A 27,444-nucleotide genomic window follows, 5' to 3' on the forward strand; every position below is an offset into this window, starting at 1 on the left:
CGTTTAATATATCTATGTGGTGGGCTCAATAAAGCCCAACAAAGCTTGGTAGATAATAACTGTTTGCCTGTCTTCCTCTCGGCAACCGACAAGAAAAGCTCTCGAGTTGCTAAAATTCCCGGTTCATCTCTAAAACCGGTATTCTTACTGTTCCTCTTCGGACAGTGCCCTCCCCAAAGCAAATCTTCTTCGATCTGTCTCTTAGACCAATCGTGTGGTCTCTTGTTACTAATCGTAAGTTTTCTTCCTTTTTTAAATTTTTTGTATCGATCAGATCTTGTTAGCGAGGAGTTATGTAAAGAGAACGTGGGCGTAGTAGGTATCCGGTTTACACATCCTCAGGAATCAGAACTAGCTCTATATGCAAGTAGCTCCTCAAGTTCTTAGTTTCGATGTGTTAAGCTTCTTGTTATGATCTGTAGAAAAGTGAGGACTTTGAAGCTTGCATTTGTTTGGAAGAGGGATCAATGGGGAGGATAATGGAATGGGCAGCAAGATCTAATCACTTGGGAGGCGTTCCAAGGAAAGCTGTGATAACAGCTGTTGGTGCGTTTGCGAGAGCAGTAGCTAACCTTTGCAACAAGACCACAGTTCACAATGCAGATACTCTTATGACTCTTGTACGCTCACGTCCACCTGGTGTTCCTCTCATCACTGTTAGTAATCACATGTCGACGTTAGTTCAAAGTTAAAACCTTTACATATCATATCTTTTTCTTGTTCGTTATCTGTTTCCCCACTCTTGTACTTTTGACATTGATCTAGTTGTGTGTTTGTTGTGATCAGTTTAGATGATCCAGTAATGTGGGGAGGGTTCAAGGGTCTTCTTTCCCTAGATCCAGAGCTGGCTCGATGGGTTCTTGCTGCAGAGGACATATGTTTCAAGAACCCTGTCTTCTCCTACATCTTCCGCACTGGTAAACTCCTCTGTTCAGGTGGAATGAAAGACTGTATTAGTTTTCCTAAGATTGTGAACGATTTCTTTTGAGCAGGCAAGTGTATACCTATAACTAGAGGTGGTGGAATCTACCAAGAACACATGAGTGAAGCTCTCGAGCGATTAAAAGATGGATCTTGGGTAAGTTAACCTTTGCACATTTGAAAACAAATACTGAGATCTTTTCTGACCTCTAACCTTTTTGGTTTTTATAATGACTAGTAGTTGCATACCTTCCCAGAGGGCAAGGTGTTTCAAGAAGATGTGCCTATAAGACGACTTAAATGGGGAACCGCAAGCCTCATCGCCCGTTGCCCAGTCACCCCAATCGTCTTGCCAATAATTCACCGTGGTTTTGACGAGGTAAACATGTCTTAACTCTTCCATGTTCATGTCAAGAATAAGCCATAAAATTTTCATCCATTTTCCATTGTTCTAACCTCTTAGATGATGCCGGAGAAGTACATTTATGGAAGAAGACCACCGTTGCCGTTGTGGAACAAGAACCTTCGAGTTGTGGTTGGTGAACCAATCGAGTTTGATGTTCCTATGATGGTTGAGACCGCTGTCTCTGCATCCTCCGGTCATGTAACAGCTCCTCCTCTTCAAGAAGCGAAATGGCCTGTTCTCTCTTCTGCTGGCCAAAAGCTAGACGAGACTGCTCAAAGATACCTCTACACAGCTCTCTCCGAGAAGATTCAATCCTCACTGGAAACACTGAGACTCTTAGCTAAGCGGTTGTGACTTTCGCCTGAAGCTCCCGGTTTAGATACGCAATGGACCAATGGTAACCAATTATTTCCTTTATTTAATTATTTTTGTAGCTGAGATACATCTACATTCTACACATTGTAATAAGGATGAAAAATGTAACAACTTCAATTTAAATAACTCGCATCTTCAAATTATTATATGTTTTAAAACATTCAAGACAAATCCCCTTCCAATCTTTGTGTCTATGATTATTAATCATTTTTTTATTACAATGTACACTAGTGTTGTCTGTAACGCCAATGATCTGGCAAGTTCTGTCCCTCTGCTGAATCATTGATGCTAGACAGAAACAACTTTGAACAACCAGTTTGGAACAGAGAGAAGGTTCTGTTAAGAGACAAACGTGGGGTGGCACACAACACACGGCGGCCACGTGAGACTATCTATCCACCGGTGCGGCGAGTGGTATCCACGCGGATGTTTATGGGCCCTACAGGATCACGCCGGGGACGCACCATCACGTGAAAAAGGAACCCTCCAAGAGTCAGCTAAAACGGTCCCGTGGCATTGTCGTGAATTAAATAACGTTCGGAGGGTAAACAATAGTTCTCGCACGTGGTAATGGGGCTCAAGGTGTGGCAAATCGGTAAATATATATGCTCCCACGTGCTAGGTCCGGGGGACACGCGTGACATCATGCTGTGGTAATTTCGTAAATATACGGTCAAATCAAGGGTAAATTGGGTAGTTTAAAGCTATTTGTTTTCTTTTAAGCTTTCATCAGTATGAAAGCATAATCTTTCTTCTCTGGCACGAGAGAGTTCTTGTTCTCCTTCTTCTTCTTCTTCTTGATCTGCTCCGTTCAGCTTAAAGCTCGAGGATCCCAAGTACGAGAGTGATGACGTCAGGGACGAGGATGCCGACGTGGAGGGAGAGAGAGAACAACAAGAGGAGAGAGAGACGGAGGAGAGCCATCGCGGCGAAGATCTTCACGGGTTTGAGAATGTACGGTAACTACGAGCTTCCTAAGCATTGTGACAATAACGAAGTGCTTAAAGCACTTTGTAACGAGGCTGGTTGGATCGTCGAACAAGATGGAACTACTTACCGCAAGGTTCGGTCTCTCTCTCTCTCTCTATTTTTGGATCTTACTACTTTTGTCGGAAACGTAATGACATTTTTGAAAAAACTAACATGCACCGGAACCTTCCCGGGAACAAGCTCTAGCTTCTTTGACCTGATCGGGTCACTGGATTGCTAACGTGTTCCTTACGGCGTAGGTTAGCGTTAGTCAAAAGTTTCTATTAAAGAAGATTCTCTCTATATTTCAGTACTGTATGATTCACTTGCGTCACCATGTCGGACTAGTCTACTTTCACCCAGAAGAGTATAGCATAGATCTCTAGGGAAGATTAATTAAAAAATAAGGTTTCATTGCACAGAGTTCAGAGTGTACGTTTTTTGATCTGTAGATCTTTGTGGAAAACCATGTGGGCACTTTTGCTTTATTGTCTCAAAGTCTAAAACTCAAGTCTCGAGACTTGAGTCCAATGATAATCTGTCGGCTCATGTATCCTTGACTCGATCGATTCAAAGAAGCAGATAGTTTCTTTTTTTTTCAGTGTGAAACAACTTAGACCTAGCTGACTAGGAACGTAACTAGTTCTCTCCTCGTTTCATCTATAGGCTTGTCATTAACACCTTCAACACAATAATTTACTTTACACTCCCTCTTTTTTTTTTTTATAAAAAAAAAGTATCATTTAAATGTTCTTAATATCATTCTACATTTCTAATACAATTTTCCATATTAAATTTATTTTTCCCTTTTAAAGTAATCAATAAATTTTTATTTAAATTATTTTCATTTAGTTTAATCATATATTAAATAAAACATATTAGTATATTATTTATTTTTTAAATTTGCGTGAAATGTATACAAGGACATTTTTTGTGAAAATGAAGGAATAATACTGTTTTTGATCATATTTTCAGGGAAGTAGTAGACCAGTAGAGCGTATGGAGATGGGCATTGGTTCAGCAACCACGAGTCCGTGCGCTTCTTACAATCCTTGTCCTGTCTCCTCCAGCTTCATGAGCCCATCTTACGCTAATCTCACCTCTGGAGATGGTCAATCACTCATCCCATGGCTAAAACACCTCTCAACAACGTCATCCTCATCAGCTTCTTCATCATCAAGACTCCCTAGTTTCATGTACCTTCCTGGAGGCTCTATCAGCGCTCCTGTAACCCCACCTTTAAGCTCCCCAACAGCTCGTGGAATGAACCAAATCAACAACTCTTTCTTTGTATCCTCAACACCGCCTAGTCCCACTAGGCAGCAGACCGTACCTGACTCTGAATGGTTCGCTGGGATTCAACTCGCGCAAAGCGTTCCTGCTTCACCGACGTTTAGTCTCGTCTCACGAAACCCTTTTGGGTTTAGAGAAGATCAACTGGCGTCTGCTGGTGGAGGTGATGGGTCGAGAATGTGGACGCCAGGTCAAAGCGGGACTTGCTCACCGGCTATTCCTCAGACAGGAGATGTTCCAATGTCTGAAGCTGTGGCTCCTCCAGAGTTTGCGTTTGGGAGTAACGCAAACGGGTTAGTGAAAGCATGGGAAGGAGAGAGGATACATGAAGAGAGTGGTTCTGATGATCTCGAGCTCACTCTTGGAAACTCAAGCACTAGGTGTAATTGAAAACCCGGTTCCAACCAAACCATTTCTCAATATATCGCTTCAATATTTATTTTCCCATGTAAGGCCTCAAAGTGAAATATTCGTTTATTTGTAACCATGCTAACCAACCTTAAAACCCGGTTTGGTATGGTTCTAATCAGATTATGTTCTTTACATTTTCGGGTTTAATGTCAACAGTTTACAGACTCTCAGAGAACGAATCAAATTACATTATTGTTTCAAATTTATTATTACTAGAGATTTTACCCGGGCTACGCCCGGGTTTATTCAAATAATATTGTATTTAATATCTATATTACAATATATTACATATATGTTATAAAATATAAATAATAAACTGAATTATAATCAGTAAAACTTACAATTTTTCCACTATCTAAAATATGTATGGGATGGTGAACAAATGTGAAATGAATAATTTTTTTTGCTAAACCTTAGTAATTCTCCAAAATATATTTTATTACATATTTAGGTTATTAAGAAAATATATTTTTAATCTCCACATCACATATTTCTTTGTTATATGTATTATTTATATCATAATTATGTTTTTTTTATATGCAATTTAATCTTTTAAAATATATTTTCTTACGATTATAATCAAATTTTTTACAATTATAATACATAAGGCTAATTTAAATACTCATTGCTTTAAATTAAAAAACTTTTAAAAATGTTGTATGTCTTAAATACACTGAAAATTCTATAAAATATTATTATTACTATTTTTTGTCAGGAATTATTATTACTATATTATTGTATTAGTTATAAACAAAAATATCTTAAAATCTAGCTATAGTTAAAATATTATTCTGGATTAAAATTCAGTGTAAAATGATAATCAAACTATTCTAAATATATCACTATTTATTTAAATTTTATTATTATATATTAGTTTGTTCTAAAATTACTATTTTTTAAACTACAATCATGTTAATGCTGTTATTAAAAATGAATTGTATATACTAATTAGGGGAATTTTGAATATATTTTCAGTCCAAAACTATGATCCAAAAACATTATTATCTTATTATTTTTTTCATGTCCAGTAAAAACATTCAACAATCTTGTACTAATATCACAAATTAAAAATAAAAATGATTTCTAATTCGATATAGCCTTATTATTTTAATTTCCATTTAAAATTTTTTTTGATTTAGACGATTAGTTTTTTTCTTACTTCGAGCCTTTAATATTTGTTTTCGTAAACACCATATACTATTTTGATTTTTAATATTTCTTTATTCTTTTGTGAACAGAAATTTTAAAACGTTTGTTGGTCGTTATTGTTTAATGTGGTATTAGTTTGTCTTCTTTGATGGTTTTGTCAAATTTCCTTAATCCTATACAAATCTTAATTGCCTTTTCCAAGAAAGATGGAGCTCTATCAACAATTTCCAAAGCAAGTAAAACTGGTCTTACAAAGACGGTTAATCTTGTAGGTGTATTTAAAGAGAAGGCCAAAGCTCATTAACTGATTTTTCCTTTTTTTATCTTGTGTGGTTCATCTCTTTCATTCTACTTCTCTTTGTTAAAGTCTAAGTCTTTCTTTTGTTAGTTTCTTTCCGATTGTTTAAATACCTAAATTAAAGATTGTACATTTAGATCAAAGATGTAATTCCGGTTAAAGGCCAAGTAATGTAAAGAGTACAAAGAACACTGCAATAAACTAACATGGTGGAATTGAGACAAAACACAAGTACATAATTTCTCACGATAATAATACGATCATGTTCTGCATATTACAATTCCAAACTATATCACAAGTAATTTTTCGGCATGATTTACTCACTGAGCTAGTTTGTGTCTCTTTGTCCTCTCTAGCGCACCCAAAGCCTTGGCTACCATTTTCAACATTTTCTTTTGCTTCTTTACCGTCTTCTTCTCTCTTTCTGGCACATCCTCCAAACGCAGCATCATGGACTTCTTAATGAGCAATCACTACTTTGTCTTCTTCAACAAATTCACTATCACGCTTCATCGTATGTTTTATTCTCTAATGAATTCAAAATTGTTTGTAATCATGGAATCACCAGTATCTCTAAATAAGCTCTTACATCGTGTGTGTCTATTCTTTTACCTGCTTCATATGATGTTGTTGGTAGATGTTTGATGGTAGATACGGGTTTCAAGCATTTCCGCTTTATTGAGCAAGCATCGAATGCAACCAAGCCGGACCAGCCACATCAATGTAGGAGTGATGCCCTATTCTCGCATGTAACACTGTATATTCCTCCTTGGAATAACATGTTCAATACTCCAAGACTCCAACCATAGTAATCTTGAAAATATATCATTAGTTATGTCCTGAAACCAAGGGAAAATGCGAGGATTTAACATGACCTCTCTTGACTGGATCATATGAGATTCAAAATAAGATTTGCTATAATACTTAAAAGTGACACTAAAACTGTTACAATGTATTGTAAAATTATAATATAGTTTAATAGTCTTCCAAATGTATGTCATCTAATACGTGTCATCTTAAAAAAAATCATATTTTGTGCTTATAGCTTTCACTCTAAATATGGAAAAGCATTCATAAACCTAAATAATCTTAAGATCAACATTTGACAACTATTTCTATAAATCTCAATTATTTATTATATTTCATTATTTTTACGTGTTTTTTAGCATTGTTGTGATTGATGAACTTTTTATGTAGACTTTTCTGGAGTTTAAGTTAAGAAAATAATATCCTAGGTGTGTATTTTGTTATTAAATTGGGTTGTATTCTTATGTTGGGGTTATACTGTGATCCGTTTTCATATTCATGTCAAGATTGTATCTTTTTGCATTGACAAAAAAATGTCATGTAGTTTCTACACATTGCTCTGCACATTTATGGAGATTACATCTCTCTGTATCCATTTTTTATGACTTTTAAGCATTTAGTTCAAAATAGCGTTTTCTCATTTTTTTTTTATACAATTTTTTTCATATGTTCTTTGTTACCGCAACTGAGTACGCATGATTGTTAATATATATGGAAGGAGACGTTATTATAGCAAACATTTTTAAATAAATATTGTAAGATTTTACAAATTTTAAGTTAATATGTAATTTAGTGATTACTTTTGTTCCTTAAGCTTCTTTATATCTATGTTTCTACAAATTTGATGTGAAACTTTTTTTCATTTAATCAAAATCTATTTATTTTTCGCTTCAGGTATGTTTATATATATATATATATATATTTATTATGCATATAGAGGCAAAACATGAATCTTTGTATTGATATCCAGTGACTCCTTCCATGTCTTAATTTTTAGATATTCAACCAAACTTACATAACTTATGGTACGATTTTATTGACAAACTCCGTTTTTTTTTAAGAATTTTTAACAATAGCACCATTCATAAATTTTTAACTTCTTCCTAATTAAAGTTAGGATATGATTTCCAAACAACATTTTAACACATAAAAATAAATAAATTGATTAATGTAAGAAATCTAATTTAGATATTCCCTTTTTATTTTTTACCACTATGACAGTTACAAAATCGTTTAAATTTGAATATATTATTACTAATCCATTCTTAACCAATTGTGGTAACTGAAAATGAGAGAAGGTTGATCACTTTAACTTACTGTGTGACTACTAAATGTACATTTTACGTTAAAAACAGATCATAATCAACAAATTTCACACCACATCAGCTTTTTGCACCTGAAGAAATCTAATGTTTCTATTTGAATAGAGAAATTTGTTTTTGTATAAGACCAGACAGTACGTTTAATTTGCTGCAAAAAATTTCAAATATGCAAAAATCTGAAATGTTATATATTATTCCATTGTGATCTGAGTGACATTAGAAACTGAACCTCAAGCTAACAATAAGCAAATGTACTTCCACACAAAATGTAAAAAAAAAGAAGAGAAATATTCAATCACGTGTATAGAACCAAAACACATTTTATTTGGCTCAACACACATAATATCTCATAAGTAAAGACTGGCACACTCAAGTCTGTCAAAATATTATTCAACTCCTAAAACAGATGAAGAAAAAAAACAAAACCCTAAGCAAAGTTAATATGCCAAACTCTCTCAGGCTCTCACCTGTATTTAGATAAGCAAAATTGTAAATTCTGAAACAAATCATTATTCTAGTTTACTTTCTATTTGTTTGTAAGAGAGAACTTAGTTAAAGTACCTTAATTTGTTATAGGACCTCATCAAAAAGGATTGACTCTCGCAAAAAGGATTGTGCCTGCAGACAACAACACCAATTCCAAACAAACTGTTAGAGATTCTAGAAGTTGTGTTATCTCGATAAAGAAAAGTGATTTGTCGAGTATTTGATTCCTTATTGACAAACAATTTTCAGTAGATGAACTGTATAGTAAGTGGAAACAAATCCTCACGTATTTAACTCCAAACAAACACATCAACAAATGAGTTTACCTTATACAAATTCCATTAGCCCCTTCTCTACTGTTGTTTAAAAAAATCTAATCTCCAGACAGGCAAACAAAATAAACATATTTAATTCTGCCCACCCTGAAAGTGGAAGGGGAAAAATATATTCGCAGAAAATAAATAAAACTTGGTTTGTCTTGTTCCTTTTTTATATATGCAAATTTTGCAGAGAATGGGATAGGAATGGAACAATCATTCATCCCTATCAATCGTCTTCGTTTCCGGTGAGAACGAAAGAGAAATGAGCATAGAATTTGTTCTGAAACTCCACCAAGTGGAGACGCAGTGCGCGAAGGAACGTGCTCAGTGTCTCTATCACCAGCAGCAATCCCACAATATGAAAACAATGATCCCAACGATCAGGATCAACACATTGTTGTACCTGTTTATTTTAATGAAAAAACAAAGATCGATTAGTTGATTTGCTAATATTAGTTAGACTAAGAGAGAGAGAGAATGAGAGGATGCGCATACCCCAAGCGAGAAGGGCGACCTTCTCATAGTCTCATAGAAGACTGACGATATCTCCGAGTGTGAAGACTGCAATACACACAAAGGATGATTGATATAATTAAGCCATGAGTAATATATATAATAGCTTCCTACTACTCCATGATTAGATAGATACCTGAGAGCCCATATACGCAGGTAAGAAGAGGTGTTGGAAACAGCTCTAAGCAAAAAATTCTATGGTGTGAAAAAACCGATGCACAAAGATCTCGCTGAATTCAAACTCCCCGTGCCCATGTGATCGTCCACTTGTCGCTACATGAAGACTCTCATCCATCTCTTCATTAGGTGCGTAAGACTGACCTTGTTGCTTCTGGAGCTGGATAAGGAAACCATTTAGAATGACCAGCAATAGAAAAAGAAAGACCATTATATAGGAACTAAAAGGGAAAGAATCTCACAGCTTCATGTTGTTTCTTCAAGATGAACTGCTTTGAAAGCAACATACACAGAACATAGAAAATAACCAGAAAGAGAAGCACAAGCTGGAAAAATGAGAAGACTATATTGCAAATCACACAAACCTGAAACTGATGAACTGGAAGAGCATCATAGAACTCATGAGCTATGATTATTGTTGGTACTGCCAAGGCAAGCAAAAGAGAACAATAGATACAATGAGGAACGATGCAGATCATCATATTTTTCATTGCTTACGACGTTGACTGTTGCTATATTAAGCCAAGAGCCTCATAAGAGATTCTCAATAAGTAAATGTAACAAACATGCATACCTCCTGATGGTACCTCTTCAAGAGTAGTGTGCCAGTGCACAGGTGTCCCAGCTAGTGAACTTATAGCTTTCTTCTCCAAACTACTTTCTTCTGTGCACTTCAGGTTCTGGTGCTGAAGTTTCTGCAACGCGGGACTGCACTCCACCAAGTGTATATGCAATGACTCCGTCAAATTTCTAAACTTTGATGTACCCTAAACGTGGACAGTCCCCAACAGAGACACCAGTGAGATAGTTATCACGGTGGCTGGTATGAGTACCGCTGAAAACGCTTTAAAAAAACAAATAAATAACCAGATTCAAGACAATAAGATCAGATACATACATGTGCTAACATTGGTAAAGATATAGTAAATATATATATATATATATATATATATGCTTAGTGATGTCTTCAATAAGAAGAAAAAGATTCATCATTTATGACATAATTTTAACAAAGGATCCGTAAGATCAAGAAAACATATGGACACAGGAAGTAGAAGTAGATTTGCAGGAATGAACAAATAAGAACGTACCGAGATAAAAGGAATTTGGGAGATCCACTGCTATAATTGGCTAATCAGAAGATACTTCTGAATGCTAAGGGTGGTGAAGATGATTGATGATTGATGGAGATTGAATTAATAAGTGATGAAGTTCAGAGGTCGTAGCTGGACGGAGATGGTGTCGACGAATCTACGGTGAGGGATGGCGGTTCTCTCTCGTTTGTTTCTCTTCGGTCCAGCTTATTCCCCGCCGTCTTGGGAGTGCGTCTGCTTGTGATTCTCAGACCTAAGCGACGATTGGAGGCTTGAGCAGATCCGTGAAGCTAGGGTTTCGGAGTTGGTCTCTGTTTCAGAGCCACCGTTTAAGGCCGCGGGACAACTCCGTAGGCGCGGATCTGGTGGTAACAGGTGATGGATCCAACGCCGATCTTGGACACACCGGCATGGCGAAATCCCGACATCATACCTTTGAAATCGATAGCTGGACGGAGAAAGTGATAAAGATCCATTAGTGAGATTTAAAGTTCAGTAGAGTGGGGATAAAATTGATCGTCCACGATAAAGATTTGTGAAACGTAATAAACGGAGAAGAGGAAGAAAAAGGGAATCGACGGAACAGGAAGACAAAGGGGATCGAAGATCGCACAGAAGACTTCACCGATACATGGACTCTCCGGGCTTTCGGATTTCAAACACTATCGGGCCGATTTGATGTGAGGCCCAAATGCAATGTGCGCTGCATCTGACGTGGCTGATCAGTGGTTTCCTATTGGCTGATTATTTGTGATGACGTGGAAGCATGAGGGGAGCCCTTATTCCCCTTTTAGTATTGTATTGATTAGTCAACAATGACCGTTTCAACACGACAAAATAGAGTTCTTGCAGGTGACAGAGGAGCCTCTGTTTATAACGGCTACAGATTCCATTTTCCGACATATATGGACTTGCTTTTCTTCTGCTTGATCCTCTTTAAGAGTTACTTTTTGTAAATGTGTACATATGAGACAATATATGAGTAAAAATACTATCATATATATGGTAGAAGAAACAATGGTATCATGCTATCCATTACTACGCATCATACTATTTGGATATTTTAAAACATTATATGATAAAAACATGTGAACTATCAGATACACTATGAATGTTAATACAACTAATGAATTAGTAGAATCTAACATTAATTTTTGAAAAAATGAGTTAAAAATCTCAATAACCATATAAAATTACTTAAAAATAATCAGCTGATCAGTTCGATAGTCATAATTTTTTTTTTACCTAAGAGATTTGACAATTCTAATTTGGAAATTGCAATATTGACTTAAGATCAGCTTCCTATTTTAATAAATTTAGTTCAATCAGGAAGAATAAAATATTTAAAATAATTATTTGTGTATTAAAATATCAAAAACTATCCTATAAAATAGTTTTAGGCTTCTTAAATAGAAAATATTACCGTAATTTATGAATACAACGATGAAAAATAGAAAACCTAGAAAAAACCCTAATTTTTGAAAACCAATATATAATATTAAAGTTCTAGCATAAGACCATTTCCATTTTTAGATAACTTGACACCTAATTTTAGAGTCTCGCATAATCGTTTGAGAGTCTTTCTAACAAAAGATTCTTCTTATTTTTTTCTTATTTTTTTTTTGGTTTTCATTTTTTATTCTTAATGAATTGAAACGTAATCAGAAGCTTGATGAGATATTATTCCCACTAGTACAAACGTGATTTTTTGGAGGTAGAAGTGTTCTTCCAAAAATGTTTTTTGTGATTTTTAAAACAATTTTTTATTATATAGGTACCAATTGTTTTGTTTAATACAAACAAATTATATATAGCTCTATGCAAGACAAAAAGAAGAAGCACAAAACCATGTTCACAAATTCCAAAGCATATATGCCTTTAGCCACGATAAATCAAATACTTATTTGACTCATAAATATGATAAATACTATAATTATCTTACCAACTTCAACACTCCAATATCATAATAAACTAAAAAAGCAACAAATAGATCATATCAAAGACAACTTATATGTCCACTGGTGATGACTATGAGGATCATTGATCAGACAACAATTTTGCATGAGCTAGAGAGTCTCGGAAAGTTAAGGAGTTCTATGAAGATGTCAGATTCTTCTTTCTTTGGGGCATCATCCAAACTTAATGTTAGCTTGTAGGCAGATTCTCCTTTCTTTAGCGAATCATCCAAGCTTAATACTAGTGTCTTGAGGTTTGGTGAGCTCTCAAGAAAATAGCCCACTAGTGACATCTCCAACGCCTCCCCTTTCAGATGCCTTTCAATGTCAACATGCTCTAGAGATGATAACAGATTCCAAGGCCTGGCAATAACAGTAATTCCCACCGTCTTGGGATTTTCAGAAGTTCCCTGCATGTACAATACAACCAAAGTAGAAGAACACACAAGTTTAAAATAAGATACTCTCACCATTTTAAGCTATATATCAAGTTCATTGTTTGCTACATGATCCTCACCACGACAAGATGTTTCAGATTTGGACAGACTTCAAGAAAGACTGGCAGCATCTCCCACATGTAGCTATCGAACGTGACACGCAATAGAAATAGGTTACGAAACACCGGTAGTTGTACATATCTTGAGTAGTCATAAATGACCTACAACAACAACAGCAAGTTAATTATTTTGTTTTTTATGATGACATGTGTGATGAATTTCTCAAAAAAAAAACTTTTTAGTATTTCAAATGAGATACCCTTCCTATTTTTCTGCACTCTTTCTCTCTTTTTTTTTTGTAATTTTATTTCATTTGTTTATTTGTAGAATTCCATTGAGAAACTCTCAGTGACGGTGTTCTTAGTACTAATAAATAAAGTCTTATATCGGTAGTTAGAGAATAATTAACTAAAATATAAAAAAATCAATTTATTTTATAGATAATTGGTTTTAAGTTTTCAGCATTCAAATAATGTCTTAAGGTTACCTCGAGAGTAGAGGAGGCTATGGTCAGATCTTTCACATTAGAGATCCCAATGAGAAAATCACGAACCATCTCTCTCTTTTGTACTTCATTTGCAACTCCTAGTCTCCTTCCAGAAATTAAGTTAAACACAGTATCTATATCCGCTTCCACAATGGAAGGTGGACTCTTTATTATGAAACTTGTAGTTCGAGCATCACTGATCCTCAGATAAATAAGCATGGGAGCATCGATTTCAACTATACGATCTTCATCATAATCCTCGTTATTACCCGCATCATGCATGAAGGTCAACAGAGACTTAGAATGCACACGTAAAATCGATATTCCATCACCGTAGCTTCTCTCAATACATAAGTTTTCAAGAACTGGACATTTTGAGATTAAATTCTCTAATGCCCGATTGTTGGTAAACTCAACGAGGAGTAAAACCATAGCTTTGAGAGAAGGTAATGAAACACTCTCGGTATTAGGTAAGGTTAGCCCCACGAGCCTTAAGGATACCAAGCTGCTACAGGTGTAAACCGTTGGAGACATCACGAGGTCCCAACTCTGTGATGAATTGTCCGAAACATTGAGATGTTTAACTTTCAGCTTAGCAGCAGCGTCGAGCCAGCGCTTGACAAGACCAGTGTTAGGCTCAACAACGACGGGAGAGTCGTACGCTAACTTAAAACAATGTACGGACGAACCGCGGTTACGTTCAAGAAAGCTATCGACAACAGTCACGAAGGTGTCAAGTTCTTTGAAATCTTCGGTGTCTAAGTCTAGACCAGGTACGTGTTTCCAGAGATGTGTCCATCTGGGGGATAAGAGACTGGTCTGAACCACATCTTTGGTCGGAAGATTTAAGAGTACATGGAATATCAAGCAATCTGGCAAACTGCTTAGCCGATCAACTTCACCAGGCGGGCTAGTGTAGCGAGCACGTTTCACTCCGGCTGTATCCATGAATGTAAACATCTAGAAAAGGTGAGGATATCAAGTAAGGAGGGCTTCTAAAGATTGGCTATAGAGGTGAGATAGGTTGTGGTGGATTTTTATCTTCACCTTTCCAAATTTATGAGCAGATGAAATTTTGTGTACCAAAATACACATATATATACTAGTGGGGGTGATCTGTGTTTCGCGCGAAATTTTGTAATTTTGCGGTTCAAAATCTAGTATAATAAACTTTCCGCTTTTAAAAATGTATTTTTCATTTTTAGAAAATAACTTTTAATAGATTTTTTCTTTTTCTTTTATAAATAAATGTACCTGTTATTTATTCAATTGTATTAATTTAAAGCAAATACTTTACGAAATATCTATTGTAAATAATTAAGTTTATTTAATTAATATTGGTTTAAATTTTAAAGATATTATGAAATTATTTATACAAATATGACTTTATGAATAAACATATTTATATATATAAATCTATAAAAATATACCTTATGAAATACAAATGGAGTAATTTTCTAGCGTAGACATTTTAGATTTGTATGCATTCTTGACTAATTAATGGAAACAAATCTTAAATTTTTTAAAAATATGTATTTAGAATAATTGAATTTATTATACTACTATAGCTGAGATTCTTAGAAAATTGCTTACTTTGTAAGTAATTAAGATTTATAATAATAAAAAATTTGATTGTTTACTTAATATGTGTATATGAGATATGCACATGAGTCACATCACTATATTTATAAGATTTCATTAGATTTTACTTAATATATCATTAATCTTTACTTAATATATATATAAGATATACATATGTGTCACACTACTATTTCTTTATCATTAATTTCTAAGTTCTAAGCGCATTTTCATTGGTAAATATATCATTTAAGAAGAAATAAAAAAAAAGACTCTTAAATACTTTTGAAAACCCATAATTCTTTTTGAACATTGAAAACCCATGTTGAAATTTGTTGAGATATGAGTCGCCTAATTCGTTTTCGATATTAAAATTTAATCAAATAGCTATTTTTCTTAAAATTCATATATTGCTACGGTTCTTTTTTTTTTGCAAAAGATATATCGTTAAGTTTGCGAAAAAGTTCTCTAACTATCAAAATAGTTCTAGAAATTTGTTGTAAGTAATGATTAATCATTAAATTTTCGCTTTTAATTGGAAGGTTTAAAACTGGAAGTTTATATCAATCAATTGATTTTAACGAAGGAATAATATTAATTAGATGTTTATATTATTTTTAATGGATTTAACATCGCAAATTATTTAAATATGGATCACTTCAAATTTGAGTAATATAATGATTTTTTTAATAAAAAAAAAAACTATTTAAACATAAGGATCATATCAGAGAGCAACAACTTGACATGAGCTAGAGAGTCTTGGAATGGAAAGGAGTTCTTTGAGAATGTCAGATTCTTCTCTCTCTCTGGAAACATCCAACAATAAGGTCAGTTTCTTGAGGATGCTCGAGTTCTCAAGTAAGTAACTCACTAGCTTAATCTCCATCGCCTCCCCTTTCAACGGCCTCTCTATCTTAACATACTCTAGAGATGGTAGGAAACACTGAGGTTCGAACAAAATATGAACTCCTTCCTTCTCCCGACCTCTAATAGATCCCTGCAATAACAACAACAACACAACTAAGTAGAAAGAAAACGCTAGTTCAATATATAATACTCTTAAGATAGCTAGCAAAGTTGATGGTATTGTAGATAATAACTCACCACGACAAGGGACTTCAGATTGGGACAGCTCTCAAGAAAGACTGGCAACATCTCCCACCTGTAGCCGTAGAACTCAACACGCAAGAACGTTAGGTTACGGAACAAAGGTAGTGGCTCACATCTTGAGTAATCATAAATGACCTCAAGAGTACTCGAGGCGATGGTCATATCTTTGACCCTAGAGATCCCCACAAGAAAACCACGAATCACATTCCTCTTCTGTCCATCATTCGGATCAAAACTCTTATCATAATCCAAGCTAAACACAGTATCTATGATCACCAACCCTGAAATACTCTAGCTTGGGAGCATCAATCTCAACCACAAACTCCTCATCCGAATCATCACAGCAGTCGGAAAGATGAGTGAACCTCAGCAGAGACCGAGACCGCACACGCAAAACCTCAACGTCATCGCAAAAGCTGCTATCGATACCTAAGCTTTCCAGAACCGGACATTGCGGGATTAGCCTCTCCAACGTCGAACTTAGCGATAGTGAGATAAATAGTCTTGAGAGAAGGTAAAGAAACAACGAGGTTTGGATTAGGTAAAGTTAGCCCAGAGAGCTTTAAAGAGACCAGACTCTCGCAAGAGTAGAGCGTCGTCGGGATCGGGAAATCCCAGCTTGCGTTCGATTCGTCTACGATGTCGATGTGTTTCACTTTACGTTTGACGAGAGTGTTGATCCAACGGCTGAGATGATCGGTCTCTCCGTCGGAATCGTACTTTAATTTGAACTCGTGTAAGCAAGAATCTCTGTTGAGATCGAGGAGGAAGCTGTCGACGAATGTTAAGAACTTGGGGCAGTATGGGAAATACAAGGAAAAATCGAAGTTCGCTAAATCCAAAGAAGGTACTTGTTTCCAGAGGCTTCTCCATCTGGTGGAGAGGACACTGGTCTTGACCGCGTCTTTGGTGGGGAGATTCGAGAGGATCTGGGATAGCAAGCAATCTGGTAAGCTGCTTATCCAATCAACTGAGCTTGGCCGTTTGAAACGGTGACGTTTCTCTCGGTCTTCATCCATGAACGCCAGGTATCGAATCGAAAAGAAGGAATTTGAGTAGTGGAGGAGGAGAGTGTCTGATCAAAACACATCGTTTTAACATGGCATCGTTCTCGATCAATGCTGGGCCAAGCCTAAACGGAACGGGCCTAAAGCCCAAACTCTCACGAAGGCCTCAATGATAACATACGCTCTCTCTGTCTCTCTCTCTCGCCGAGGATCTATCTTCGTCCCGCCTCCCTCGCGCAAACGCTGTATTCACTAGTGAGAGAGAGAGAGTGAGTGAAGGCGCAAAACTTTCCCAATTAAACAATGAGAGAAGAAGAAATCGAGAAGATCCGAGGCGTGGTTCGCGACTGCGTCAGCAAACACTTGTACTCCTCCGCCATCTTCTTCGCCGATAAAGTCGCCGCTCTCACCAACGACCCCGCCGACATCTATATGCAAGCTCAGGCTCTCTTCCTCGGCCGCCACTTCCGTCGCGCGTTTCACCTCCTCAACGCCTCTAAGATCGTCCTCCGTGATCTTCGGTTCCGTTACCTCGCCGCCAAGTGCCTCGTAATTCCCCAATTTTGTCCTCAATTGAAAGTCAGTAGGTTTTAGGGTTTTATAGATTTTTTTTCCTCAGGAGGAATTGAAGGAATGGGATCAGTGTTTATTGATGCTTGGTGATGCCAAGGTTGATGAAGATGGTAATGTGTATGATGCTAAAGATGGTAACTTGATTTATTTTGATAAAGATGGAGAGGACCGAGAGATTAATGTAAGTTTTTATAACTTTCAAAAAACAAATTGTATATCACTCTCCATCTCGACATTTAGTTAGCCAAGGTTATACATATAAAGTTTGTATTTTGCAGATATCATCTGCAATTTGCTTTTTAAGAGGGAAAGCATATGGAGCTTTACAGAACCGTTCTCAAGCTCGGCAATGGTTAGCTCAGGATTTTTTTCACCTGTCTTTCTTTCTTGTTCAAGCGCATTTACGTTTTGTTGATCGTAAGAGAGTGATCTTATTAATTTGATTACGTGACATGAAAAAATAAGATTCATTGAAATGGTAGCTAGAAATTTTGGGAACTTGCTGTGTGTATTTTGGCTGATTCAGTGTTGTGTAGTAATCTTGAACTTCATCCCCTATTTAGCTCATGAATTGCGGTTGTGATTGCAGGTATAAAGCTGCTATCAAGGCTGATCCACTGTGCTATGAGGTATTTTAGCGCTTTATTCAATTGGTGCATGTGTTGTTATCATGTACAATTTCTTTTAATCTCGTTACTGTATACAGTAGTAAAAACTAAAGTACTTTCTCTATTAATTAAAAGATCATTTTACGTGATGTGGTCTCTGTAACCTATCATTTCAGGCGTTGGAATGCCTTATTGAAAGTCATATGCTCACATCTGAAGAAGGTGGGTTATGATACTTCAAGTTTTATTTGTTCTTTATTTAAATGTCTTATTTGTGCCATGGCGCAGTTGTTTACATACTAAAAGGTGACTGAGACGCTATATTTTCATAAATTTCAGAATCGAATCTGCTTTCCTCACTTCAGTTTAGTCCAGAAGACGGATGGCTCTCTTCTTTCTATTCATGCTTGATAAAGAAGGTGAAAATTTATTATGCAATAATGTGTTTGATCCGGTATGTTTTGATGGCTATGTAGCACTGATATTTGGTAGTTGCGTGTTGATTCTCTATTCTGCTGATTTCGTTTTGCAAGCATCATTTAGTTCTTTTTAAGTAATGATTAGTTCTTCATTTCCAGTATGACAAAGAGAGCACTGTAGAAGCTAGGTTCAAGAAACTTGAGAACGAAATTAGTGGTAGTGTGTCTGGCTCATCTATGATCAGTACACTGGTCAATAACACTGATCTGTTGGCCTGTAAAGCTGAGTACTACCATCAATGCTGTCAGTATCAGAAGTGTTTCGAACTAACCTCTGGGTAAGTTGTATATTACTGATGATACTAAATTTTGACCAAGGTGAAGCCTGAATGGTAACGTGGATTTGTTTGGTCTAATTTGACAGACTTCTTGAGAAAGATCCGTTTCATCTAAAGTGTACCTTGGTACATTTGGCCGCTGCCATGGAGCTTGGTAATTCAAATGAGCTCTATCTAATGGCGTGCAATTTGGTAAAAGACTACCCTTCGAAGTGAGTATAAATTTTATTTCTTGTTTTGTGGCCTGTGTGTGAGCATGTCAATTAGCATATATGTCTTCTGTTTTTATTTCAATCCTAGCTAGAATATTATAACCTGTTTTTTTTTTGTTCAGCTTATCAAGGACATGAATAAACTTTAAGAGCATGATTTCTTCTTTGTATTTTTTCGGTTGAGAATGGTCTCCTGTACTTGACCTGGTTGAAAATGTTTTTACAATTTGGTGTTTGAGCGTCATTTTCATGAGTTAATATGTAATCAAGACTCTTTTGTTTGATGCTTTGTGGTGTAAATAATCACTCATAACCTTGTAGGGCTCTGTCATGGTTTGCGGTGGGTTGTTACTACTATTGTATCAAAAAGTATGCTGAGGCTCGGCGGTACTTTAGGTAATTATGCTGGCTTGATCAACTCTAGTAGGTAGGTGCAATAGTACTCGTCTGATCGTCTGACCTGGTGATCCATTTTTTTTCTAATATGGTCTTGCAGCAAAGCGACGAATATAGATGGCTCATTCTCACCAGCTTGGATAGGCTTTGGTAATTCCTTTGCCGCTCAAGAGGAGGGTGATCAAGCCATGTCTGCTTATCGCACTGCAGCTAGGCTATTTCCAGGGTAATCAAGTTACTCTTTCTTCATAATTATTAACGTCCACAATGAGTCATTCTAAGCCTGAAGCATTGTTGAAGTCTTCTTATTACGTTACGAATTGTCTTTGACAGGTTAAATCTTGATCTTGTCTTGTTCCAGGTGTCATTTGCCAACTCTGTACATTGGAATGGAGTATATGCGAACTCACAGCTACAAGCTTGCGGACCAGGTAACAAGTTACAACATGCTATCTGGTGTCTTCAAGTTTTATCACTTATCATTTTTGCTAATATATTATTTACTTTGATCTGTACTCTACTCTTGGTCCAGTTTTTCATGCAAGCAAAGGCAATATGCCCTTCCGATCCACTTGTTTATAATGAACTCGGAGTTGTTTCATATCATATGAAAGAGTGCGTTCCATACTCTTTACAGTCTGCTTATCTCCGACATTTTCAAATGATCAGTCCTGTAATCTGAGTCAACAATTTTCACTACATTTCAGGTATGGTAAAGCTGTGAGGTGGTTTGAGAAGACGTTGGCCCATATACCATCTGTATTAACTGAAATCTGGGAACCAACTGTGGTCAACCTCGCTCATGCATTTAGGAAGCTAAGGTATAGTGGTGCCAACACAACGACCATGATCTTCTTCTTATGTTGGCAATATTGTGTTGTAAATGTAATGAGGTTATTGGCTCGCAAATAAATTCTTATTAACAGGAAGTACCGTGAAGCTATCTCATACTATGAAAGAGCACTTACGCTATCAACTAAAAGCTTAAGCACTTATTCCGGCTTGGCGTACACTTACCATTTGCAGGTATTCGGCTGTTCTTTAAACACCAGTCATACTTTTCTAAAGCAAACAGTTGTAATTTTTCCCACTTTCATCTTAAATCTTTTCCAGGGAAATTTCTCAGCTGCCATCTCTCATTATCACAAGGTACTGCACGCTTCCATATAATGACCAAACTTCTAGTGATGTCCGTAATATTTTAAACCTTCTTCCTTTTTTTTAATCATTGTGCTATGTTTCTTTTCCAAATCTTCAGGCCTTGTGGTTGAAACCTGATGATCAATTCTGTACCGAGATGTTGAACGTGGCTCTCATGGATGAATGCCAGAACGGGCTTGATTCAACGGTTGAGCTCTGTTGAGTTGGTTAGTTAAAAAACCGCCTTATTCTCTAGTTCGTGATGTAATTTATTTGTAGTATCATTGTGACGCTTGAAAAGATAATATATGACTTATTCCATTCATCCAAGTGACTGTTACAATATATATTTTATAAGGAGTTTACACACTTCTGCTTCCCTTATTTTCCAGTGTGGCCCAACGATACAGAGAATCAACATTCATATAGTTTATTAATGTGTGAAGGGACAGCTGTGTTTCTCTGCAGTGTTGTCTCCAGTGTCTGTGGTTTTGGTCTCTAATACAGGAGGTCCCTTGAGCAGTCCCCCGAACAGCTCTCCTGGATCATAGTAAATCTCAATCTCCTCTGCTCTAAGCAGTTCATCAACCTGTAGAGAAAGAACCGCTAGATGTAACCACTGAAAGATTGTGAAGGACGGACACAGATTATGTTTCAGACATACCTTTAGAACTCCTAGGCCTAGGAACTGAACCATTTCCCCAGTAGGAGCATGGCCTTTGAAATCTCCTTCAAAGTATCCCCAGTGTCTAAACTTGAAGGCTATATTAGGCGGCCCTGAGTACACAGAAAGTATCTCAAAAGCAAACCCACGTGGTAAAGCAGATCTAAAGGCGTCATGTGATGACTCAAAGCTTTCTTCTTCTGGTTTATAGTACTGAAACTCTCCAGGCAAAGAGGTCTTGAGCAAAGCATTGTAACTCCCAAGCCTAAGCGTTTCTTCAGCCGATAATCCTTCTCTCCCTGATATAAAAAAAACAGTTCAATATTTGTTTGGTAATTATACAACTTGAAGATCATATTGATAGGTGTTTTGTGGTAGTTACCATTGACAAATAGCTTAAACTTATCAGGGTTTATAGTCTTGAAGTCTTGTAAACGGATCTTGTGTGAGAACTCCATCTCCCATGACTTGATCGCGTTTTGAACCGTCTCTTCCAAGGATCCTTCTGGCCATACCTGTGATCAAAACCAAACACACTAGCAATGAATCATGTTCACAGATTTTGAAATTAGCACATGCGTAAATAAAATGTTTTAAGTTAACCGAAGGACCTTGGTCTGGCCTTCTTCAAAGAGCTGGTTCACAAGAGCAAAAGCTGGAGGGTGACCATACCTCCATTGGACCTCTCCTACATCGTTAAGGACTGATCTATACTTATCTTTCTCTTCCCTTGTAGCCATATTAGCTTTTGATGTAGAGAGAGTTAGGCTTAGTTGTCTCTTTTATAATCTCACGATAAACGTTGACAATCAAGAGAACAGTTAGCTTTGTGTGTGAATTCTCATGAATCCCATTTACTTAACCTCACTAAGTTGACGTAATGAAGTTGTTAAGAGTCACAATCACATTTCTAAATGATATCAGGACTAAGTTGCAACCAATAAGCCACAGTAACTTGTTTGTGTGTCCAAATAGGCTTCTTTTTTATTAATTGAGATAATGACATGTTTGAACACTACAGAGAAAGTCTTAAGTATATGTTTGCTATCTATCACGTCAGATGCTGTATGGTCATTATCTTGACTTTGTCTTGAAATTATTGTGGATAGTGGATACTAGTGAACCATATTAATACCATTAAGATGATGCTATTATATGAAAATGACCACAATTGTTAAAAAAAACGATAGCGAGGCAAGAGAGAGTTGGTTTGTAAATTACATGGGTTCTTTCTTCTTCGAAGAGCTTGTTCACAGTGTCAAATATCGGAGGACCACCGTACCTCCACCGTATATTTCCAGTTTTCTCATCGTTCAAGATCGATCGGTACTTATCCGCCGCCAATCTTAGAGACGAAAGGCCACTCTCTAGAGGAGCATCCGCAGAAGAAGCCATTTTCGTGATTTTGCGTAAGAGTTTATGAGATAATTAGATAAGAGAAAACTATATATATATATAGTGACTGTCGAGGTATCCTTTAACTATGATGTCAGAAAGAGACAGATGTCACGGTTTGGTCGTTAATACTCATTCGGCAGTCACCGCAACCCCATGTGAACTTGTAGTAAGCTCCAAGTTAGTTACGGCCTGACTAAAAAAGAATCAATCCTAACATCAGCTCATGGACGAATTGATTGTCCAAATGATCATTCATCGAAACGATCCTTTCAATTACATTTAGTTAATCAAGAAAACACAATACTTCTATCTGTTCATTTTCACCCAAGTAAAAAAAAACTTGATCTCAAGGAAATGACCATCTACGTACAGCCTGTGGTTTTTGTTTTTTTTCTGAGCAGAAGCTAAACCAAAGAGAATGGAGGAGAAGACAAACCATGTGCATGCAAACACTACTTTATTTACTGTATGTAACGGACAGGATCAAGTCAAATACATATACTTCGCTCTCTTTTTCTCATAGAATAACCTTACATGAACCATATTAACACATGCGAAATAGCAACCAGAGATAGACTATTTATACTATCTTCAAAAAACCTTGCGTGAAATCACTGCTAATCATCAGACATTAACAGTCTAATTTATTAACGATGATACATACCTTTTTAAAAGTCTAAAAGAAGCTGAGGAAGAATCCTCTCCAAATGACTCGCTTCAATCTTATCCATCCCCTCAGCTTCAGCAATTATAGCTGCGCGCTGCACAGCCTCTGCAATTGCAAATAGTTAAACCCTTTAGTAACAACAACAACAACAACATGACTAACTGAGATACCAAAACCAATGATGGATAAACATATGACCTGAGACAAAACTCTTGAGAAGCTCACAGCTAAGTTTCAGAGCATTTGCATTCGCTACAAAAATAAAAATAAAAACATTCATCAAACTATCACACAAAGACACCTCTCATCTCCTAATTAGCATGAGAAGAAAGTTAAAAAAAAAAAAACTTATTATATAGAACAAACCAGAAGCAAGTCTGTTCTTCTTGGATGTTCCCAAAGCAACCTGTTTGCATATACATTTATAGCACCACAAAATGTTAACTTAAATCACTCGTTTGAACATATCAGAAGATCGTTTGATGGAGTACCTCTGCGTCTGTAGCATCAATTGCATCACTCCTCTCTCTTTCTGCATTCGCCAATAAAACAGATAAAATCAGAAACAGAGAAGCTGATCAATTAGTCGAGAACAGATAATAAATGGATACCGCGAAATCTTCGCGCCCAAATGTGCTTGAAGATGGCGTGAATCAGATCCTAATTCCCATTAAGGTAACCAAAAACGAGAATCATCAAATGCAGAGGAGAAAAACATCGAATGATAAGGGAAGAAGCGAGCAAGAGATTACAGAATCGAAAGCATTGTTGGCGTCCATAGCGTTTTGCGAATGTAAGGAATCTTCGACGGCGACGGCGACGGCGAGCTCCGATGGAGGATTGGAGGGAAGGATAATCTGGAAGACGAAGAGGGAGATAATTAACCAAAATGATACTAAACCGGATTTGACCAACCGATATTTAATCTTATCCGTTAATTAACAAAGATGATACTAAACCGAAATTTCATCACACCCACCAAGATGCTACTAAATCGAATTTCAATCATATATATCCGATAATTAACCAAGCTGATACTGAACCGAATTTTAATCATATCTGGTAATTAACCAAGGTGAACTAAACCGAATTTTAAATCATATCCGATATAATGGTCTAACTCGAACCTATTTGAACCGGTTTTAAATAGTGGAATCAAATTTTAACGTTGTCATGCTGTTTGGTTAAGAAGCGGTTCAGCTCAAAATTTCTTACTCCGCCAAATTTATTCTCAAACCGAACTCAACCGAAACTAACCAATCTTCAAATTCAAGATGATTGATCCAAACAACAAAGGCCTTAGCCCTCTCTAAACGTATGCTGTATAACGAAAGATCTCAGTCTTCTTTAGGACTTGATACTACATCAACTAGATACTGATTCAACTTCTCTCCAAACGTCTTCGCAGAGAATGACTCAACCACATGCTTCCTCGCTTCACTTCCCATTCTCCTCGCAAGCTCAGGATCCTCGACGAACTTAGCCATCGCCGAACTGAAATCTTCTGGACTCGGTTCACAGAGATACCCTGTTGCTCCACTCTTCACCGTCTCCACGGGGCCACCGCTGTTGCAGGCTATCACAGGCTTGTACGCAGCCATCGCTTCTAACGGAACTATACCGAAATGCTCATCCTAAGCATTTTGAAAATGGTAACATGAGACTTGTGCTTGGAGGAGGAAAAGTGTAAAAAGAATGGTGACTTTTACCGTTGGTGTGTAGAGGACGCACAAGCAGGAAGAGAGAAGCTCGTTTCTTTCGGCTGTTGAACAAGATGTGATGAAGTTTACTCGGTTAGAAACTCCTTCTTTCTCCGCTAAGCTTTTCAGCTCCTCCAAGTACTCTACATTCTCTTTCAGTCTCTCGTCATATCCACCTGAACAATGAAGTGTTCTCAGAGTGCAAACAGTAAAAACCTTCATTCAATATTAGTACACTTTACCAGCAACGGTGAGGGTAACATCATCACTCAGTGTTAGCTTATGTTTGCATAAGATAGCAAAAGCTGAAACAGCTAGATCGATGTTCTTCTTCTTCTCAAACCGGTTTATAGAGAGAAAATTCAACCTGGTCAAGACAAACAAGAATCTGGATCAATATTTCTTTTTCCTCTTAATGTTTGGAGCTTAGGGGATGGATATACACAATACTTATAAGTGTGTGGTTCAATGAACTGATCGATATTGACTGCAGGGTAAAGAACAGCAGGGCGGCTTCCTCGTCCGTGAAGACGCTTAAACGTTTTTGCAAATGTCGACGCTGTGAAGTTGCTGTTAACAAGGATCATATCAGCCATTCCTGTGGTTTGTTCTTCGAGAAAGTCAATGGGTTTCCGATACATCCTCCTAAGTGCAGTTGTATGCTTAGCTAACAAGAGATCCGGGAAGTGGCAGTAGAACACAACCTAAGATCCAAATATGTTCTTCAAGATTAAAGCTATAAAGACAAGAATACGATGAGTAAAGCAAAGTTTTTTGAATACCTTTGATGATCTTTTGAGTTTCAGCAACGGGACAACGACTGAGACCTGGTCAGCTAGTACAACGTCGAAGGAAGACCATCCCAAGAGAACACAAAGAGCAACGAACAAGCACCTCAGGTACGCACAAACCGCGTGTAGACGGTAGAAGATATGACGTGGCAGGAAAGAACCATACACTGTAACTTGAAAGATTCCTGTATGTATACACATTACATTATTTAAAATGGTTACAAAAATTTTAAATAAGCATTCAATTATAAAATAATCTCAAACACTCTCTCTATAACCTTACCAGAGAGAGTTTCCTCGAAGCATCGAGATTTGTCGTGGTGAGAGGTGAAGACGTGAACTTTATGACCCTGCGAGGCAAGCTCAACCGCCGCATCGACGATCAATCTCTCTGCTCCACCTGCACAATCAACGCAATTGTGTAAACTCGATCTCTCAAATGCGTTTGTTCGGTGAATCAGGATAAACGAAGAACGTACCGATTCCAAGATCTGGATGTATGATGGCGATGTTCATCTTCTTCGAACCTTCTTTTCTCTTCGCCATTTTTGATCTGTGACTTTGCTCACACTGTTCTCGTCTTCAGAAAATTAAAGAGGTGAAAAAGATATTTGACCGGCCCGTTAAGGCCCACGTTGGGGGTATCATGAGGATGCTCGAGGCCTAATTGGATGGCCCAGAAAAGTTAAATCTTAGAGAATTTTCACCCAATAGGCAATATCTCTGATTTTTAACAAGTAAACCTCTTACTTTTTTAGTGTGGTTATTTGCACCCTTGGTTGCTGTTTAGAACAATTTAGATCATGAACTTTCACTTTGTAATACTTTCATCATAATTATCTTTGTTTTGAATCAAAGTGTTAAGAAACGATCTTGCTCGAGTTTTTCGTTGTGTCTATTTCTTAAAAAAATTCAAATATATAATCATTTATTTTTGTTTTGTCAACCGTCACATGTATATTATTTTCACCACTGATCGGATAGATTTCCATAAAATGTTGTCAAAACAAGAATTAGTACCTTGCGCTCCAAACAACAATCACTCTCAGAACTAACGATTTGTTTTATGAAGTATTCCACGAGCTTTTCAAAAATCACTCGACCTCTTAATTAGCAAGGTTCCTTTGTTATTATGAACTCTTTGGAACAAATATATAGCTGCCGGAAATAAGATATACAAGATCTTCATAGTAGTCTTTTGGATGGTTGATTACTCCAATTTGTGTATTGTGAATGTACAAAAGCTAACGTAGGCACCGTTTGAAATTAGAGTCTCATACTTACACTCAGAGGAGAAATACTTCGGTGGTACGACTCTGATTTTGAATGAGTTTGATTACTTGCAGATGAGTTACATGTGAAT

The 27,444-nt window shown here is 36.7% G+C and overlaps 8 protein-coding genes across 18 annotated transcripts; 3 read left to right on the top strand and 5 right to left on the bottom strand.

Moving 5' to 3' along the window:
• Positions 1-2: 2 nt before the first annotated feature.
• On the top strand, positions 3-1,873 carry LOC103832345 (N-acylphosphatidylethanolamine synthase). 5 transcript variants are annotated; one of them, XM_009108337.3, is made up of 6 exons: positions 3-234; positions 423-676; positions 787-917; positions 993-1,078; positions 1,163-1,300; positions 1,385-1,873. In XM_009108337.3, the coding sequence occupies exons 2-6, from the start codon at positions 468-470 to the stop codon at positions 1,679-1,681; spliced, it is 861 nt and encodes a 286-aa protein (XP_009106585.1). In that variant the 5' UTR covers positions 3-234; positions 423-467; the 3' UTR covers positions 1,682-1,873. The 5 variants fall into 5 exon arrangements, with proteins under 5 accessions (XP_009106585.1, XP_033130453.1, XP_033130452.1 ...); XM_033274562.1 differs by having other exon boundaries at positions 92-319; XM_033274561.1 differs by having other exon boundaries at positions 92-234; positions 320-676.
• Positions 1,874-2,112: 239 nt separating this feature from the next.
• On the top strand, positions 2,113-4,573 carry LOC103832348 (BES1/BZR1 homolog protein 4). The gene is made up of 2 exons (XM_009108340.3): positions 2,113-2,765; positions 3,647-4,573. The coding sequence occupies exons 1-2, from the start codon at positions 2,550-2,552 to the stop codon at positions 4,352-4,354; spliced, it is 924 nt and encodes a 307-aa protein (XP_009106588.2). The 5' UTR covers positions 2,113-2,549; the 3' UTR covers positions 4,355-4,573.
• A 2-nt stretch (positions 4,574-4,575) lies between these two features.
• Positions 4,576-26,714, bottom strand: LOC103832355 (alpha-1,3/1,6-mannosyltransferase ALG2). 2 transcript variants are annotated; one of them, XM_033274558.1, is made up of 9 exons: positions 26,561-26,714; positions 26,365-26,481; positions 26,073-26,266; positions 25,741-25,994; positions 25,533-25,657; positions 25,300-25,466; positions 24,920-25,224; positions 22,389-22,392; positions 4,576-4,587 (listed from the first exon to the last, which is right to left on the bottom strand). In XM_033274558.1, the coding sequence occupies exons 1-7, from the start codon at positions 26,625-26,627 to the stop codon at positions 24,928-24,930; spliced, it is 1,221 nt and encodes a 406-aa protein (XP_033130449.1). In that variant the 5' UTR covers positions 26,628-26,714; the 3' UTR covers positions 4,576-4,587; positions 22,389-22,392; positions 24,920-24,927. The 2 variants fall into 2 exon arrangements, with proteins under 2 accessions (XP_033130449.1, XP_009106594.1); XM_009108346.3 differs by lacking the exons at positions 4,576-4,587; positions 22,389-22,392 and having other exon boundaries at positions 24,801-25,224.
• On the bottom strand, positions 6,015-15,448 carry LOC103832349 (F-box/LRR-repeat protein 13-like). 5 transcript variants are annotated; one of them, XR_004449087.1, is made up of 8 exons: positions 13,481-15,448; positions 13,014-13,154; positions 10,539-12,906; positions 10,022-10,214; positions 9,690-9,871; positions 9,407-9,607; positions 9,253-9,318; positions 6,015-9,160 (listed from the first exon to the last, which is right to left on the bottom strand). XR_004449087.1 is itself a non-coding variant. In XM_009108341.2 (3 exons), the coding sequence occupies exons 1-3, from the start codon at positions 14,438-14,440 to the stop codon at positions 12,586-12,588; spliced, it is 1,422 nt and encodes a 473-aa protein (XP_009106589.1). In that variant the 5' UTR covers positions 14,441-15,448; the 3' UTR covers positions 6,015-12,585. The 5 variants fall into 5 exon arrangements, 1 of the variants encoding a protein (XP_009106589.1); XR_004449089.1 differs by having other exon boundaries at positions 9,690-9,716; positions 9,813-9,871; positions 10,022-12,906; XR_004449088.1 differs by having other exon boundaries at positions 9,407-9,601; positions 10,022-12,906.
• On the bottom strand, positions 15,723-17,243 carry LOC103832353 (F-box/LRR-repeat protein 13-like). The gene is given in 4 exon segments (XM_009108344.3): positions 15,723-16,055; positions 16,163-16,436; positions 16,438-16,644; positions 16,646-17,243. Coding segments are annotated over 4 exon segments (1,296 nt in total). The 5' UTR covers positions 17,188-17,243; the 3' UTR covers positions 15,723-15,782.
• LOC103832351 (anaphase-promoting complex subunit 6) lies at positions 17,383-21,208 on the top strand. The gene is made up of 16 exons (XM_009108343.3): positions 17,383-17,724; positions 17,795-17,929; positions 18,027-18,100; positions 18,338-18,377; positions 18,533-18,578; positions 18,696-18,775; positions 18,935-19,113; positions 19,200-19,325; positions 19,647-19,721; positions 19,822-19,947; positions 20,083-20,152; positions 20,254-20,336; positions 20,429-20,542; positions 20,648-20,747; positions 20,835-20,870; positions 20,980-21,208. The coding sequence occupies exons 1-16, from the start codon at positions 17,479-17,481 to the stop codon at positions 21,082-21,084; spliced, it is 1,635 nt and encodes a 544-aa protein (XP_009106591.1). The 5' UTR covers positions 17,383-17,478; the 3' UTR covers positions 21,085-21,208.
• On the bottom strand, positions 21,160-23,155 carry LOC103832350 (pathogen-related protein). 2 transcript variants are annotated; one of them, XM_009108342.3, is made up of 5 exons: positions 22,747-23,155; positions 22,137-22,304; positions 21,908-22,040; positions 21,526-21,824; positions 21,162-21,450 (listed from the first exon to the last, which is right to left on the bottom strand). In XM_009108342.3, the coding sequence occupies exons 1-5, from the start codon at positions 22,918-22,920 to the stop codon at positions 21,295-21,297; spliced, it is 930 nt and encodes a 309-aa protein (XP_009106590.2). In that variant the 5' UTR covers positions 22,921-23,155; the 3' UTR covers positions 21,162-21,294. The 2 variants fall into 2 exon arrangements, with proteins under 2 accessions (XP_033130450.1, XP_009106590.2); XM_033274559.1 differs by lacking the exon at positions 22,137-22,304 and having other exon boundaries at positions 21,160-21,450.
• LOC103832354 (protein MHF2 homolog) lies at positions 23,364-24,598 on the bottom strand. Its single transcript, XM_009108345.3, has 6 exons — positions 24,343-24,598; positions 24,202-24,250; positions 24,082-24,122; positions 23,957-23,996; positions 23,789-23,842; positions 23,364-23,695 (listed from the first exon to the last, which is right to left on the bottom strand). Exons 1-6 carry the CDS (start codon positions 24,367-24,369, stop codon positions 23,592-23,594), a joined length of 315 nt encoding a protein of 104 aa, XP_009106593.1. The 5' UTR covers positions 24,370-24,598; the 3' UTR covers positions 23,364-23,591.
• Positions 26,715-27,444: the final 730 nt, after the last annotated feature.

Source organism: Brassica rapa, chromosome A07 (assembly GCF_000309985.2).
Source record: "Brassica rapa cultivar Chiifu-401-42 chromosome A07, CAAS_Brap_v3.01, whole genome shotgun sequence".
NCBI lineage: Eukaryota > Viridiplantae > Streptophyta > Magnoliopsida > Brassicales > Brassicaceae > Brassica > Brassica rapa.

Coding starts and splice junctions, on each gene's coding strand:
- LOC103832345 (XM_009108337.3), top strand. CDS start 468: ATGGGGAGGATAATGGAATGGGCAGCAAGATCTAATCACTTGGGAGGC. Junction 677..786: donor GTTAGTAATCACATGTCGAC/GTTAGTTCAAAG, acceptor TGTTGTGATCAG/TTTAGATGATCCAGTAATGT. Junction 1,301..1,384: donor TTCACCGTGGTTTTGACGAG/GTAAACATGTCT, acceptor CTAACCTCTTAG/ATGATGCCGGAGAAGTACAT.
- LOC103832348 (XM_009108340.3), top strand. CDS start 2,550: ATGACGTCAGGGACGAGGATGCCGACGTGGAGGGAGAGAGAGAACAAC. Junction 2,766..3,646: donor ATGGAACTACTTACCGCAAG/GTTCGGTCTCTC, acceptor TCATATTTTCAG/GGAAGTAGTAGACCAGTAGA.
- LOC103832349 (XM_009108341.2), bottom strand. CDS start 14,440: ATGTTTACATTCATGGATACAGCCGGAGTGAAACGTGCTCGCTACACT. Junction 13,155..13,480: donor TAGCCTCCTCTACTCTCGAG/GTAACCTTAAGA, acceptor TTGTTGTTGTAG/GTCATTTATGACTACTCAAG. Junction 12,907..13,013: donor ATCTGAAACATCTTGTCGTG/GTGAGGATCATG, acceptor TTGTACATGCAG/GGAACTTCTGAAAATCCCAA.
- LOC103832351 (XM_009108343.3), top strand. CDS start 17,479: ATGAGAGAAGAAGAAATCGAGAAGATCCGAGGCGTGGTTCGCGACTGC. Junction 18,579..18,695: donor TATGCTCACATCTGAAGAAG/GTGGGTTATGAT, acceptor CATAAATTTCAG/AATCGAATCTGCTTTCCTCA. Junction 19,948..20,082: donor GCAGCTAGGCTATTTCCAGG/GTAATCAAGTTA, acceptor GTCTTGTTCCAG/GTGTCATTTGCCAACTCTGT.
- LOC103832350 (XM_009108342.3), bottom strand. CDS start 22,920: ATGGCTTCTTCTGCGGATGCTCCTCTAGAGAGTGGCCTTTCGTCTCTA. Junction 22,305..22,746: donor TCGAAGAAGAAAGAACCCAT/GTAATTTACAAA, acceptor AGATTATAAAAG/AGACAACTAAGCCTAACTCT. Junction 22,041..22,136: donor TTGAAGAAGGCCAGACCAAG/GTCCTTCGGTTA, acceptor TTTTGATCACAG/GTATGGCCAGAAGGATCCTT.
- LOC103832354 (XM_009108345.3), bottom strand. CDS start 24,369: ATGGACGCCAACAATGCTTTCGATTCT. Junction 24,123..24,201: donor TTGGGCGCGAAGATTTCGCG/GTATCCATTTAT, acceptor TGGCGAATGCAG/AAAGAGAGAGGAGTGATGCA. Junction 23,997..24,081: donor TTGATGCTACAGACGCAGAG/GTACTCCATCAA, acceptor ATATGCAAACAG/GTTGCTTTGGGAACATCCAA.
- LOC103832355 (XM_033274558.1), bottom strand. CDS start 26,627: ATGGCGAAGAGAAAAGAAGGTTCGAAGAAGATGAACATCGCCATCATA. Junction 26,482..26,560: donor ACATCCAGATCTTGGAATCG/GTACGTTCTTCG, acceptor TTGATTGTGCAG/GTGGAGCAGAGAGATTGATC. Junction 26,267..26,364: donor CTTCGAGGAAACTCTCTCTG/GTAAGGTTATAG, acceptor GTATACATACAG/GAATCTTTCAAGTTACAGTG.